This window comes from Cuculus canorus, chromosome 28 (genome assembly GCF_017976375.1).
Source record: "Cuculus canorus isolate bCucCan1 chromosome 28, bCucCan1.pri, whole genome shotgun sequence".
NCBI classification, from domain to species: Eukaryota; Metazoa; Chordata; class Aves; order Cuculiformes; family Cuculidae; genus Cuculus; species Cuculus canorus.
The window spans coordinates 3,031,528-3,046,236 of NC_071428.1; the positions used below are offsets into that span (position 1 = coordinate 3,031,528).

The following is a 14,709-nucleotide window of genomic DNA, read 5'->3' on the forward strand; positions in this document are numbered from 1 at the left end:
CAGGGGGCCAAGAAGGCCAACGGCATCTTGGCTTGGATCAGAAACAGCGTGGCCAGCAGGGCCAGGGAGGGGATTCTGCCCCTGGACTCGGCACTGGTGAGGCCGCACCTCGAATCCTGGGTTCAATTCACTCCAAGAAGGATGTTGAGGCTCTGGAGTGTGTCCAGAGAAGAGCAACGAAGCTGGTGAGGGGCTGGAGAACGAGTCTGACGAGGAGCGGCTGAGGGACCTGGGGGTGTTCAGCCCTGAGAAGAGGAGGCTGAGGGGAGACCTTATTGCTCTACAACTGCTTGAAAGGAGAGTGTAGAGAGGAGGGAGCTGAGCTCTTCTCCCAAGGTGATAGGACAAGGGGGAACGGCCTCAAACTGCACCAGGGGAGGGTCAAACTGGACATCAGGAAGAAATTCTTCACTGGAAGGGTCATGGGGCCCTGGCAGAGGCTGCCCGGGGAGGTGGTGGAGTCCCCATCCCTGGAGGTGTTTAGAAGACGGGTAGACGAGGTGCTCAGGGACATGGTTTAGTGTCAAATGGGAATGGTTGGACTCGATGATCCAAGAGGTCTTTTCCAACCTGGTGATTCTATGATTCTTGGCACTTTCCTGGTGCTCTCCTGGCTTCCCTGCCCTCCAAGGACTCGGTGACCTGTGAATCCTTCAGTCCGTGATCCCAGAGAACCTGCTCAGCCTCATTCCCTCGTGGGGAGAGGGATGGATTGAGGCTGATGGAAGGGTCCCCTCTTATTCTCTCCACTCAGCGCTTCTACGAGGTGTACAGCCGAAACCCCGCCACGGCGGTGGAGGAGCAGATCGAGGGCGCCCGCCGGCGTGTCAGCCAACTGCAGCTCAAAATCCTCCAGGAGACCGGGGGCTTCGTGGTACGTGAAATGCGCTGGGGAATTAATGGGATTCCCCTTGGTTTAGGGCTGCTGCCACCCTCCCAGCTCCCTCCAAGCCTGGAGAAACCCATCTGAGGCCAAGACACACGTGGTTTCCAAAGGCTGCTGCGGTGGGCGCTGTGTGCTTGGTTGTCCCCACATGCCGGGGAACTTCCCACTGCTCCAACACATCTCGTGTTGCAGGATTCGGGGCGGCTGGGCAGCGGCGACTCTGGCTCCACCGGTTTCAGGGCGACGGAAGGTGAGTTGTACTGGTAGACACCATCTCCGTGTCCCCATCTCCTGAACACGTGGGTCAAGTTCTCCTTTGCTCTCAGGACGCCTCTCTGTGGACTCACAGGATGGTGACAGCGGGTTGGAGTCCGGCACAGAGCGATTCCCTTCTGTAAGCGAGGTGAGAGCAGTCGTGGGGAGCTCACCCCAACTTCTGCTGGGACCTGGGAGAGAGGAGAAACCCCTGGTGGATGGGTCTGTGTGTCCTTAGGGGCTGAGAACCTGATATTACTGTCACAATTATTTGTTGACCGTCTGAAGAAGCTGAATTTCTTGTAGCGCAGTCTTTGGCTCTGAGTTTTTAGGGCTTGGAATGCTCAGCCTGGTGTGACTGGAGCCTGCCGGAGAGCTGGGGAGGGGCTCTGGATCAGGGACAGGATAAGGGGGAAGAGTTTTGAGTTGCAAGAGGGGAGATTGAGATGAGATCTTGGGGAGAAATGTTCTCCTGTGAGGGTGGGGAGGCCCTGGCCCAGGTTGCCCAGAGCAGTGGTGGCTGCCCCATCCCTGGAGGGGTTCCAGGCCAGGTTGGATGGGGCTTGGAGCCCCTGATCCCGTGGGAGGTGTCCCTGCCCATGGCAGGGGTGGAACTGGCTTGGAGGTCCCTTCCAACTCAACCCATTCCATAATTCCATGACTGCCCCAAAATGAAGGGTACCCCGAAGCTCTTGGCTTGTGGTCCCAATCTTCAAGGGTTTCTGATGGCCCTTGAGGTGGTTTATGGCTTCCAAATTCCCTCGGCCCGTCTCCCTTTGTGATCTCTGCCCTGGAAGCTGCTCTCCTGACGGCTGAGTGAGTGAGCGGCAGTGTCAGCTTGGACCCTCATTGTCCCCACGCCTCGTGACACCTTCCCTGCTGTCCCAAGCAGGTCTCCTTGAAACGCAACTCCGTTCTCTCTGACCACGGCCTGGACAGCCCACGAACCTCCCCAGTTATCACCGCCCGCCTCTTCCAGCACCATCGCCGGCAGGGATCCGACACCGCCTTCACCCCCTCTGCCGGGCAGGTGGGCTGGGGCTGAGCCGGGGGGTCCCAGGGCATCCCATGGGTGCTGAACCATATCAGATGGGACCGAATCCTCCCTCGGGATGCAGGGAGGATGAAAGTGTCCCCCCAAAGCAAGCGCCTGGCTCCTAATTGTCCCCTCTCCGTGGCAGTGGATGGACTTGACGGGACGACCGCTCATCATTGGGCCCGAGGAGGATTGCGACCCAGGATATTTCAATAATGAGGTAACGGCGTCCGAGGTCTTCTTGGCTTTCAGCTCCTCTCCTCAGGGCTGTTGCTCTCCCACATAGGTCCCTTTGTGATTCTCCTGGCGGCTTTTAGAAATCCAGGGATATTCAGGCGGGTCCAAGGGAGAGGGCTTGCAGGAGCTGGAGGTTCATCCTGGTGCTGAGCTGTAGGACAGGTCTGATCCAGAGAACCTCATGAGGTTCAACCAGGCCAAGGGCACGGTTCTACCCCTCGATCGGGGCAGTCCCTGATTTCAGTACAGGCTGAGGGATGATGTGATGGAGAGCAGCCCTGAGGAGAAGGACTTGGGGTGCTGGTCGAGGAGGAGCTCGACAGGAGCCGCAACGTGCGCTCCCAGCCCAGAAACCAACCGTGTCCTGGGCTGCATCCAGAGAAGCGCGGCCAGCAGGGAGGGAGGGGATTCTGCCCCTCTCCTCTCTGGGGAGACCTCAGCTGGAGGATTGGGTCCAGTTCTGGAATCCTCAACAGAAGAAGGAGATGGAGCTGTTGGAACGGGTCCAGAGGAGGCTCCAAGGATGATGTGAGGGCTGGAGAACCTCTGTCTGAGGACAGGCTGAGAGAGTTGGGGTTGTTCAGCCTGGAGAAGAGAAGGCTCTGAGGAGACCTTAGAGTGACCTTCCAGTGCCTGAAGGGACTCCAAGAAAGCTGAGGAGGGGCTGTTCATAAGGACTTGTGGGGATGGGACGAGGGGGAACGGGGATAAACTGGAGAGGGGCAGATTTAGACTGGACATAAGGAGGAATGTCTTTACCATGAGGGTGGGGAGGCCCTGGCCCAGGTTGCCCAGAGCAGTGGTGGCTGCCCCATCCCTGGAGGGGTTCCAGGCCAGGTTGGATGGGGTTTGGAGCCTCTGATCCAGTGGGAGATGTCCCTGTCCATGGCAGGGGATGGAACTGGATCAATTTTAAGGTCTCTTCCAACCCAAACCATTCTATGATTCTGTGAGTTCATTCCTTTCCTTCCTCATGGACTCTTTCTCCTCTGGTCCTTTCTCTACGCAGTGCGACTCCCTCTTTCAAGACCTCAGCAAGCTAAAATCCCGCCCGGCACATCTTGGGGTCTTCTTACGCTACATCTTCTCCCAAGCTGATCCCAGCCCCCTGGTAAGGGCTCCAGGCGGGATGGGAGGGACGCAGACAGGGCAGCAGATTTGGCACCAGCCCCTTCTCTGGCGAGGCGTGAGGTGGTGCTGCTTTGCTGAGCTCATCCGCCAAACTCGGCGTTGCCGGAGGCTACGGCAACCGCCTGGTGCGTGTTGCCTGCTGCAGGCAGCTGCCGGCCCTCGGTTCCCCGTCATGCGTGTGCACACGAGAGGGAAGCACCGCGTAGGGTTACACTTCCTCCCCTTCCTCCCAGGCGTGGCACGGTGGGGTTTTGCCCTCCCCAGACCCCAGCCGTCGTTTCCTGTTTCATGGGCGCCGCTCTACGGAGCTTTTCTCCCTTCCAAAGCTTCTTCCTCCTCCGCCGCCCACCTCTGCTCCCTCTTCTCCTCGTAGCTTTTCTACTTGTGCACCGACGTTTGCCAGCAGACGAACCCCAAGGATTCCCGGGTCTTGGCGAAGGACATCTGGAACATCTTCTTGGACAGGAACGCGGTAAGGGCAGGACCCGGCACGGGATTCCTTGTCCCTGCAGGGCATCCGCTGGAAAAGCGGCGCTGGCTGTGGGGTCTCCTGCCCGGGGATGGTTTTTAATGCTGTTTTTGCCACTGACATGACTTTGTTGCTGCTGGTTCCTCTGTGTTGGTGCAAACTGTTGCGTAAAGCGCGTCCCCATGCATTGCACAACGGCGGCTGCGCCGGTGCCTGGGAGCTCGGGACAGGCAGGAGAGGAGGGTCCTGGGGGGAAGAAGGGGGCTCCAAGCGCTCTTGTTTGTGCTCCTGAACCCTTGGAGGGAGCAGGACCCTCCTGCGCTGCTCCAGAGGGATTGTGTTGGATGCTGGGATGAGTGCAGGGTGCTTGGAGGGGGAGATCCCCATCTCTCACCTCTCCGGCTGCCAAAATCACCATGAGGTGATGGTGCAGGAGCGCAGGGCCCTCTCTCCCGTATCCCTACTTCCTTACAGCCCTGCTCGCTGCCCGGGGAATGCAAACCAGTGCTGAGCCGCTCTTCTGTTCTGCTTTCCCTCCCCAGCCTCTCCGAGTGAAGGTGTCCGAGCAGCTCTTGGCGGAGATCGGTGAGTGAGGGGCTCCCAGGTCGGGTGCCGTTACCTTCTCTGTAAACCTGGGCTGTTAGGAGGGTGCTGCTTCTGATTGATCTCTTCATTCATGATCCAGACAAGGGATTGAGTCGTTTCTCAGTCAGTTTGGAGATGACACTGGGTGAGGTGAGAGTGGTGATCTGCTGGAGGGCAGGAAGGATCTGCAGAGGGATCTGGAGAAGCTGGATCCATGGATGGAGGGCAGGAAGGATCTGCAGAGGGATCTAGAGAAGCTGGATCCATGGATGGAGGGCAGGAAGGGTCTGCAGAGGGATCTGGAGAAGCTGGATCCATGGATGGAGGGCAGGAAGGGTCTGCAGAGGGATCTGGGCATGCTGGAGCAATGGCCAAGGCCAACGGGATGGGGTTCAACAAGGTTAACTGTCAGGTTCTTCACTTGGGTCACAACAACCCCGTGCAGCTCCAGGCTTGGGGAAGAGCGACTGGAAAGCTGCCAGTGGAAAAGAACCCAGGAATGCTGGACAACAGCAGCTGAACATGAGCCAGCAGTCACCCAGGTGGCCAAGAAGGCCACCAGCATCCTGGCTGGATCAGCCATGGGGTGGCCAGCAGGAGCAGGGACGGGATCGTCCCCCTGGACTCGGTGCTGGTGGGGCCACATCTTGAATCCTGGGTTCAGTTTTGGGCCCCTCACTCCAAGAAAGACCTTGAGGGGCTGGAGCGCATCCAGAGAAGGGAATGGAGCTGGGGAAGAGGCTGGAGAACAGGGGTTGTGGGAGCAGCTGAGGGCCCTGGGGCTGTTTAGCCTGGAGAAGAGGAGGCTGAGGGGAGACCTCATCACTCCCTGCAGCTCCTGGAAAGGTTGGAGCCAGGTGGGTGCTGGGCTCTTCTCCCAAGTGATGGGATGAGAGGAAACGGCCTCAAGTTGCTTCAGAGGAGGTTTAGGTTGGATATTGGGAAAACTCCTTTCCCCAAAAGGGTTCTCGGGCACTGGCAGAGGCTGCCCAGGGGGAGCAATAGAGGCCCCATCCCTGAGGGATTTAGAAGCTGAGGAGATGTGCTGCTCGGGGACACGGTTTGGTGGTGGACTTGGCAGTGCTGGGTTGGGTTGGACTCCATGAGCTTCAAGTTCTTTTCCAGCCTAAATGGTTCCATGATTCTATGATCCTGGGTCTCTGCCTGTTGCTCTTAGAGAGGATGCGCCGAGGGTTGGAACCGGGGCTCCTGGGCTCTTCCCCAGCTCAATTCTGTGGTCCCAGAGGCGCTTTGCTGTGGGTGGGTGTCTCATCCTGGAGGTGCACAATGGCAGACAGGTTCTCCTGGCCAGAGATAGCTGAAACCAGCCAGCAAGGCGGCTGCGCTCTGGCGGGATGGGTCCAGCAGAGAAGCTCCGTGGTCTTCCTGCCTGTCCTGCTCTGCTTTGAGGCTGCTAGAAGGTCCTTTGTGCCCTTCCTTGCGTGCTGAGCATGGTTGGTGACATGAATTCTCCTCTCCTGTCCCCAGAGACTCGCCTACGGAATGGGGACGATGTCCAAACCGCCCTCTTTGAAGCTCAGGAGATGGTGATGCCTGAGATACAGGAGCAGATCCAGGACTACAGGTAACGTGGATGCCCCACAGAGCTTGAGGAGCTCCTGCTGGTGCCTGGCTTCATGGCCCTGATCCTTGTCCTCCACAGAACGAAGCGCACCATGGGCCTGGGAAGTCTGTACGGGGAGAACGACCTCTTGGACCTGGACGGGGACCCCCAGAAGGAGCGGCAAGTGGCTGAGAAGCAGCTGGCCCAGCTGGGCGACATCCTGTGAGTGCTGGGCTACCATGAAGGCTCCTTGCCCCACACATGGGGAGGCGGCTCTCTTCTGGGTTTGGGGCAAGGACGTGGGCAAGGGGATTTGGCACAGGCTTGGATCTGCTCCTTGATCCATACGTTTACTGTTGGAGGTGGGAAGGAGAGTTTGGAGCAGGCGCTATGTGTGGTGAGGGGCAGAGGGCATGGTGGGTTGGAGGGCGACCTGCCAGGTGGCCTGAGTAGAGGAACCTGTTCCAAACAAGCTCTTTTCTCCCTCCTCACCTCTCTCTCCAGGTCAAAATACGAAGAGGACAGGAGGTGAGTGGCCCTGGGGCACGGGGGGGAGCGCGTCCAGATGCAATTGTCTTACAGATGTTAGGTGAGGAGGCCAAAGGAGAGGAGCTGCAGGAGCATCTCCTTCCCGTGCTGGCCTCCAGCTCCTTCTCCTCCTTCCAGATTTAGCCCTGTGGGCTCCCATGCTGGCCCTGGCGAAGGGGGAACGCTTACCTGGGGGTCCTGGTGTGCTCAGGGCAGCCCCCAACAGCCCCTGCCACCTCAGCTCATCCTCTTGAAATGCTTCTTGCCTTTTCTCCTGTCTCACTTGCTGCTGTCCCCACTGGGGTGTCTTCTCTTGCCTTGGGAGGGGTGGATCCTCTCTCCCTGCAGAGCCTCATGGGATGTACCTGGAGCACCTCCCTTCCGAGGACAGGCTGGGAGAGTTGGGGGTGTTCAGCCTGGAGAAGAAAAGGCTCCGAGGAGACCTTAGAGCAGCTTCCAGTGCTGAAGGGGGCTCCAGAGGAACTAGGGAGGGGCTCTGGATCAGGGGGTGCAGGAATAGGAAGAGGGGAATGGTTTTAAGCTGCAAGAGGGGAGATTGAGATGAGATTTTGGGGAGAAATGTTCTCCTGTGAGCGTGGGGAGGCCCTGGCCCAGGTTGCCCAGAGCAGTGGTGGCTGCCCCATCCCTGGAGGGGTTCCAGGCCAGGTTGGATGGGGTTTGGAGCCCCTGAGCCAGTGGGAGGTGTCCCTACACATGGCAGGGGTGGGACTGGATGGGCTTTGAGGTCCCTTCCAGCTCACCCCATCCCATGATTCCCTGTCCCAGCCTTCCCTGCGGTGCCCTGTTCTGGTGTCGGATCTCCAGCCTCACGCTCTCCTCTCTTCCAGCTCTCCCATGGCCTTTGCCCTCAGCACGTATATGAACCACACAGGCATCCGCAGCCGGGAGCCCCGGGTGGCCGGCACCAGCGAGAAGACTCAGTCCCTCCCAGATAGGGACAAGTGGCTGCCCTTCTTCCCCAAGGCCAAGAAGGTGGGTGGCTCCTCTGCCCTGAGGCCAGGCTCTTGCTGCTGGATCTTTTGAGGTGACATGGAGAGGGGTTCTCCAGAGATCCCTGTGCCCTTCCATGCCTTGGATTGCTGCTTAGTGCCAGGGCAGAGCCAGATCCTGGTCCCATCCCTCATGCCGCAGCGTTCCACCAGCATGGAGAGGCCTTGGGATGCCCTTAGGGCCGTGTGTTTTATCAGTGCTCCTCTCGGGTGTCCCAGCAGAGCAGCAGCGCGAAGAAGGACAAGGATGCCATGGAAGACAAGAAGCGCAACCCTATCCTCAAGTACATTGGGAAGCCCAAAATCTCCTCGCAGAGCAGTAAGTATCAGGATCTTCTGGAGTGCTGTGCCCACCAGCCACCACGACGGCAACCGTCTGCATGCCCTGGGCTATCGCTGGCCTTTGGCACCCATGGGACTCCCGTTGGAGCAGGCTCTTTGCGTCACCCACCTCCTGCTCTCCTCCCACCCAGTGTCTCCTGTCCATGCTCCCACATGGTTTGGAGCGGAGCGAGAAGGTGGCAGAGCTGAGCTGTCCCCCGACATTTATGTCCCGTGCCCTATCCTGGGAGCTTCCAGGCTGTGTCTTAAAAGTGCCAGAGCTCCTGGAGGGGCCGAGGTGGTGGAGAGCAAGGGTTATGTGCCCGTGTTCTTCTCCCTCCCCTTCTTCTTTTGAGTTCTCATCCCGTTAGCTCACGCCTTTGCCTTCTTCGTTGTCGAAACGCAGGATAGCTTTGACATCTCATTTTTGTTTTGCCTTTCAGCATTTCATGTCCCTTTGTCCCCTGTCGAAGGTAAAACGCCTCTTTTTTTTGTTTGCCATTCACCTCACGTGCTTAGTTTTATTTCATCCCCTCCCCGAGGTATCCCCTCCGTTGTTTCAACAGGCCTTAGGGTGGGCATTGGGTGCTGTGGGGCCAGGAGAGGAGCTGCTCCTGGTGGGTGGCTTTTCCCATCCACCGTTTGGGCATTTTGGAAGCCCTCTTGGCCACCAGGCTTGGAAAAATCCCCTTGGTGAGCGCTCACGGTGCACCACCAGCACCCTCACCTCCACAGCCCAAGCTGTACCGGCAAATAGCCAAGACCGTGGTGCCGTAGGGTGGGTGGCATCTCCAGCGTCTCCTGCCCAGCCGCACACAGCTCCATCTTGCTAGAATTGCTTCCTTGCTTTCCCTCCAGCAGTCAAACCCGGCAATGTGAGGAACATCATCCAGCACTTTGAGAACAACCAGCATTACGAGAGCCAAGAGCCTGGCACGCAGCGGCTCTCCACCGGCAGCTTCCCCGAGGACCTGCTGGAGTCGGACAGGTAGGGATTTGGGGGTCCCACAGTGGATTTTGGTGGCTTTCCATGCGTAGGGACATTTCTGCTTGTTCCACCAGGCTCAGCCTGTCCTCAGCTTTCATAGAATCATAGAATCATAGAATAGTTTGGGTTGGAAGGGACCTTAAAGATCATCCAGTTCCAACCCCTCTGCCATGGACAGGGACACCTCCCACTGGATCAGGGGCTCCAAGCCCCATCCAACCTGGCCTTGAACACCTCCAGGGATGGGGCAGCCACAACTTTCCTGGGCAACTTGGACCAGTGTCTCACTACTCTTATGGTGAAGAAATTCCTCCTCATGTCCAGTCTAACTCTGCCCCTCTCCGGTTTATCCCCGTTCCCCCTCGTCCCATCCCCACAGCCTTTATGAACAGCCCCTCTGCAGCTTTCTTGGAGCCCCTTCAAGTACTGGAAGGTCACTCTAAGGTCTCCTCGGAGCCTTCTCTTCTCCAGGCTGAACAACCCCAACTCTCAGCCTTCCTTGTACGGGAGGTGCTCCAGCCCTTGGATCATCCTTGTAGCCTCCTCTGGACCCATTCCAACAGCTCTGTCTCCTTCTTCTGTTGAGGATTCCAGAACTGGACCAAATCCTCTAGGATGAGGTCTGCCCAGAGAGGAGCAAAAGGGCAGAACCCCTTCCCTCCCTGCTGGCCGCGCTTCTCTGGATGCAGCCCAGGACACGGTTGGTTTCTGGGCTGCGAGCGCACGTTGCGGCTCATGTTGAGCTTCTCCTCGACCAGCACCCCAAGACCTTCTCTGCAGGGCAGCTCTCAATCTCCTCATCCCCCATCATGTACTGAAGCCGGAGATTGCCCCGACCCCAGTGCAGGACCTTACACTTGGCGTTGTTGAACCTCCTGAGTTTCTCCCAGCCCCACTTCTCCAACCTGTCCAGGTCCCTCTGGATGAATGACATCCTGTCCTTCCAGTGTGGCAACTGCACCCTCAGCTTGATGTCATCTGCAAATTTGCTGAGGGTGCCCTCGATCTCGCTGTCAGTATCGTTGATAACGGTACTAAACGCTTTGTCTCCCTCCTGCAGTTCCCGTGCCGAGGTCAAGCTGGGCCGCTCGGAGAGCTTGAAAGGCCGGGAGGAGATGAAGAAATCCCGCAAAGCAGAAAACGTGCCGAGGTCTCGTAGCGATGTGGACATGGATGCTGCAGCCGAGGCCACAAGGCTTCACCAGTCGGCATCATCTTCTGCTTCCAGCCTGTCCACAAGGTGGGAGACGCCATCCAAGCCCTGGGCAGGGAGGCTGTGGGTCGCCCTGGGCTTTAAAGGGGAGCTGGGATGGTGCAAGGTGTGGAAGCTGAACCCGTTGGGCTGAGATGTTGTCCCTCAGGAAAGCTTTTGCTGTGGGTCAAGGCCGTGCAGAGCGAGGTGGTCCTGGCCCCGCTCTGCCTGCAGAGCCTCCTGGCCAGAGTTGGCCAGGGGAAAACGGGGAGAATTGGGCTTTATTTCCTCTTTATACCCCAAAACCCCTCTTGGATCCAACAACACCACGTCTGGAGGAGCTCACAGAAGTGCTGCGGGGTGCAGCGATGGGAGGAGGTGGGGTGGGAGGTCAGGACATGGGCAGTCATAGACTCATGGAATGGTTTAGGTTGGAAAGGACCTCAAACCCATACAGTTCCACCTCCTGCCACGGAGGACACCTCCCACTGGCTCAGGGGCTCCAAGCCCCATCCAACCTGGCCTGGAACCCCTCCAGGGATGGGGCAGCCACCCCTGCTCTGGGCAACCTGGGCCAGGGCCTCCCCACCCTCACAGGACAACATTTCTTCCCAAAATCTCATCTCAATCACCCCTCTTGCAGCTCAAAACTGTTCCGCTTGTCCTCTCCCTGCCCTCCCTGATCCAGAGCCCCTCCCCGGCTTTCCTGGAGCCCCTTTCAGCACTGGAAGCTGCTCCAAGGTCTCCCTGGAGCCTTCTCCTCTCCAGGCTGAACACCCCCAATTCTCTCAGCCTGCCCTCGTACGGGAGGTGCTCCAGCCCTGACACTGTCTTCGTGGCTGTTCATGACACGAGGGTGACTCTCCCATCCCTCCCCAGGTCGCTGGAGAACCCCACCCCTCCGTACACACCCAAGATGGGACGCAGGTGAGTGATCCAGCCTCCGTCTCTGCCGTCTCTTCCGAGCCGGCCGGGGTCCCTGGGGCCAGTTTTCCTACAGAGCAGGAGGGTCACCATAGGGGTGTGTTGGGGCTGTTCCCACACTTTGGGGTGCCAAGGAAGCTCCATTTGTGCCTCCTGACCTTCTCCCTCCCTGTAAGCCAGCCTTGACAGAGCACAAGGGGAGGCGATGCCCAGAGGAAGGAATCCTCTGTTAGTTCTCCATCCTCCTGGGGCCAGGGGGCACCTCTGTTCCCTTGTGTCTCATGCAGGAGCTTAAAGGACCTAAATAGATGTCTGCTGGGGGACCTAGGCTTTTAGCTCGAGAGTCAGAGGCTTGTGCTTCTTGTGCTGAAGGCCCCGGGTTCAAGCCGAAATAGGGCCCAGGTAGATATTGGCTGTACTGGGAGCGCTGTGGGATGGGCTGGTTGGATGCGAGTGGTTGCCAGAGTACTCCCACCACCTCCTTTCACCTTCCCAGGAGCATCGAGTCGCCCAGCTTGGGTTTTGGCATGGATTCCTTCCTGCCTCATCTCCTGGAGGACGAGCAGGGTCAGCTTTCTGACTTAGAACCTGAGTTGGACTCCCAAAACTGGCAGCACATGGTCAGTCGGGAGTTGGTGGCCAACCTGTCGCAAAAGGAGATCGACCGACAAGAGGTGATCAACGGTAAGGAGCATGGAGCATCCCAGCGCCACCAGGGACCCCCCGGCAGCGCTTCCCGGCTCCGTGGGGCTCCCCCCGGGCACTTCTCCACCCTGTGCCTTTCGCACAGAGCTCTTTGCCACCGAAGGGTCTCACCTCCGCATCCTCCGAGTCCTCGACCTCCTCTTCTACCAGCGGATGAAGAAGGAGGGCCTGCTGTCCCGGGAAGAGCTGGCTCTCCTCTTCCCCAACCTCCCTGACCTCATCGAAATCCATAGTAAGCCTTTTCCTGCTCGGATCCTTCTCTCCCTTGGAAATAACCTCATGCAGTGGGAGCAGAAGGTGGCCCACAGCTGCCTGGTGCTCCTGCATGGTCACCCACCACTCAGACCAGCCCTGCTGATGGCTTCAGACCATCTTACCACCCCAGCTTCTCCTTTCCCCGACCTGGGAGCGATCCAGAGCCTGTTTTTTCCAGGCTCTGCCCATGCCCGTGGCTGGGACTCCTCGTTTCTACCACCCTGTGCCTTCAGGACACATTTTTGGTGTCACATTCCTTGACATGTTGCGTCTGCGGTGGCAGCAATCGCAGCCGATCTGGTTCTCAGCTCTCCTGCATCCACCATTGATAGGAATGGTTGGACTCAATGATCCAAGAGGTCTTTTCCAACCTGGTGATTCTGTGATCCATGCCGGAGAGCCAGGAGGGACCTTCTGGAGCAACCAGCTCAGCGGGTGCCTGCAGAGACAAGTGGTGGGTGCTCCGAGCACCCCGTTCACACAACTCCTGTCTGTTCTCTCACATCCTCACTCAGATTCTCTCTCCGAATCCATGAAGAAGCTCCGGGAAGAAGGACCAATCATCAAAGAAATTGGGGATCTCATGCTGTCTCGGGTAAGGGTGGTAGAGCCCGTGGGGGCATCTTGTTGTCCTCGAGCATAGATAGATTGGCGTCTTTAGGGAGAGGTGGAGGTGACCTCACTGTCCTCCTGCTTGGAGCAGACAAGCTCAGGGAGATGCGGGGCTTAGGGCCAAGCCTGAGGGGTTCCTTGAGCCCAGTTCAACCCTTCGTCCCCCGCAGTTCGACGGCCTGGCCAAAGAGGAAATCCAGCAGGTCGCTGCCGACTTCTGCGCTTACCAATCCATCGCCCTAGAGCTGATCAAAACCAAGCAGCGCAAGGAGACCCGCTTCCAGATCTTCATGCAGGTTCATCCCCCCTCCTGGGTCATTGCTCACCCTGGAGCTCTCCTGGCTTCCGCAATCCCACCTCTCAGGGCTCTTAACCTCTTCCCTTCACCGTGGAGCTCTCCTGGCTTCCCCAATCCCACCTCTCAGGGCTCTCGACCTCTTCCTTTCACCCTGGAGCTGCTGTGGCTTCCCTAATCCCACCTCTTGGGCTTCTCGCCTTCTTCCTTTCACCCTGGAGCTCTCCTGGCTTCCCTAATCCCACCTCTCAGGGCTCTCAACCTCTTCCTTCCACGCTAGGAAGCAGAAAGCAATCCACAGTGCCGGCGCCTGCAGCTCAAGGACTTGATTATCTCTGAAATGCAACGCTTGACCAAGTACCCGCTGCTGCTGGAGAACATCATCAAGCACACGGAGGGTACGGGATGGGGGGACACCAAGGGGATGGGATGGGGGCATACGGGGAGCTTCTCCCCAAGGTTGCTTGGCTCTGTGCTCCCATCTCCAGCGCGTCCTTCGATTGGCAGGAGGTGACCGCTTTCTGCCATGGGGCTAGAGCCTCTCAGTGGCCACCCAGAGCACAACCCAGGGCACTGGGGAGGACATTGTGCCTTTCCAGCAGAAGGAGATGGTCCAGGGAGGTCCTGGGGGTGGGAAAATCTCTCTCTCATCAGCAGGGAGCTCTGGGCTGGTGGCATTTTGTGCGAGGGATGAGGTTGGGAGCCTTTCACAGCTCCATCTTCTTTGGGTGCTGCTCCCTACTGACCCGTTCCTACCTCCCTGCGATTCCAGTGGGCACCTCGGAACACGACAAGCTGTGCCGAGCCCGGGACCAGTGCCGGGACATCCTCAAGTACGTGAACGAAGCAGTGAAGCGAGCGGAAAACCGGCACCGATTGGAAGGCTACCAGAAACGCCTGGATGCCACCTCGCTGGAGAGGACCAGCAACCCGCTGGCGGCCGAGTTCAAGGTAGCTTCGGCTCTTGGGAGGTGGAAGGGCTCCAAGCATGGAGCTCTTTGGCTCCAGCCCACACTCCCCATCCTGCTCCGCTTCCTGCAGAGCTTGGACCTCACCTCCCGGCGCATGATCCACGAAGGGCCGCTCACCTGGCGCATCAGCAAGGACAAGACTGTGGGTACGGATCTTCCTCAGCACTGAGAGCACTGGGAATTCTCTCCCTGCATCCTCAGCATCGTGCAGGATGTGGAGATCTTACCTCCTGCCACCACAGCATCACAGGGACCGCCCTTGGTCCCCTCTTTATTGCATCCACTGGGGTGCAAGGAGGGAGCAGCCGCCTGGCTTGGAGAGCATCCCGGGCTGAGCCTCCGCTTGGGGTGCTGAGGGAGGAGAAGCTCAGCATGAGCGGCAAAACCCAACCACATCCTGGGCTGATTCTGGACCAACAGGGCCAGGGAGGGGATTCTGCCCCTCTGCTCTGCTCTGGTGAGACCCAACCTGGAGTTCTGCATCCAGCTCTGGAGTCCTCAGCCCAGGGAGGACATGGAGCTGTTGGAGTGAGTCCAGAGGAGGCCATGGACATGATCTGAGGGCTGGAGAACCTCCTGTATGAGGACAGGCTGAGAGAGTTGGGGTTGTTGAGCCTGGAGAAGAGAAGGCTCCAAGGAGACCTTGGAGCAGCTTCCAGTGCTGAAAGGGGCTCCAGGAAAGCTGGGGAGGGGCTCTGGAGCAGGGAGAGCAGGGAGAGGACGAGGGGAAGCGATTCTGAGCTGC

At 58.6% G+C, this 14,709-nt stretch overlaps 1 protein-coding gene across 13 annotated transcripts in view; it reads left to right on the forward strand.

The window, feature by feature from the left end:
• Window positions 1–14,709, forward strand: part of ARHGEF11 (Rho guanine nucleotide exchange factor 11) — a 36,982-nt gene that overhangs the window by 15,326 nt on the left and 6,947 nt on the right. For 7 of the 13 annotated variants that reach the window (XR_008447349.1, XM_054050980.1, XM_054050973.1 and 4 more), the window contains exons 8-31: window positions 755–874; window positions 1,079–1,136; window positions 1,213–1,289; window positions 2,034–2,171; window positions 2,323–2,397; window positions 3,424–3,525; window positions 3,919–4,017; window positions 4,557–4,599; window positions 6,088–6,184; window positions 6,263–6,385; window positions 6,668–6,691; window positions 7,540–7,684; window positions 7,921–8,020; window positions 8,466–8,495; window positions 8,881–9,010; window positions 10,071–10,250; window positions 11,082–11,129; window positions 11,623–11,810; window positions 11,917–12,063; window positions 12,602–12,681; window positions 12,869–12,994; window positions 13,274–13,391; window positions 13,766–13,944; window positions 14,035–14,110. Coding sequence is in view for 12 of the 13 variants with exons in the window: in XM_054050980.1 (XP_053906955.1) it covers window positions 755–874; window positions 1,079–1,136; window positions 1,213–1,289; window positions 2,034–2,171; window positions 2,323–2,397; window positions 3,424–3,525; window positions 3,919–4,017; window positions 4,557–4,599; window positions 6,088–6,184; window positions 6,263–6,385; window positions 6,668–6,691; window positions 7,540–7,684; window positions 7,921–8,020; window positions 8,466–8,495; window positions 8,881–9,010; window positions 10,071–10,250; window positions 11,082–11,129; window positions 11,623–11,810; window positions 11,917–12,063; window positions 12,602–12,681; window positions 12,869–12,994; window positions 13,274–13,391; window positions 13,766–13,944; window positions 14,035–14,110 (2,503 nt within the window). In the remaining variant the exon portion in view is untranslated. The remainder of the gene's footprint in view (window positions 1–754; window positions 875–1,078; window positions 1,137–1,212; window positions 1,290–2,033; window positions 2,172–2,322; window positions 2,398–3,423; window positions 3,526–3,918; window positions 4,018–4,556; window positions 4,600–6,087; window positions 6,185–6,262; window positions 6,386–6,667; window positions 6,692–7,539; window positions 7,685–7,920; window positions 8,021–8,465; window positions 8,496–8,880; window positions 9,011–10,070; window positions 10,251–11,081; window positions 11,130–11,622; window positions 11,811–11,916; window positions 12,064–12,601; window positions 12,682–12,868; window positions 12,995–13,273; window positions 13,392–13,765; window positions 13,945–14,034; window positions 14,111–14,709) is intronic. The other 6 variants (XM_054050979.1, XM_054050974.1, XM_054050975.1 and 3 more) reach the window with 6 other exon arrangements.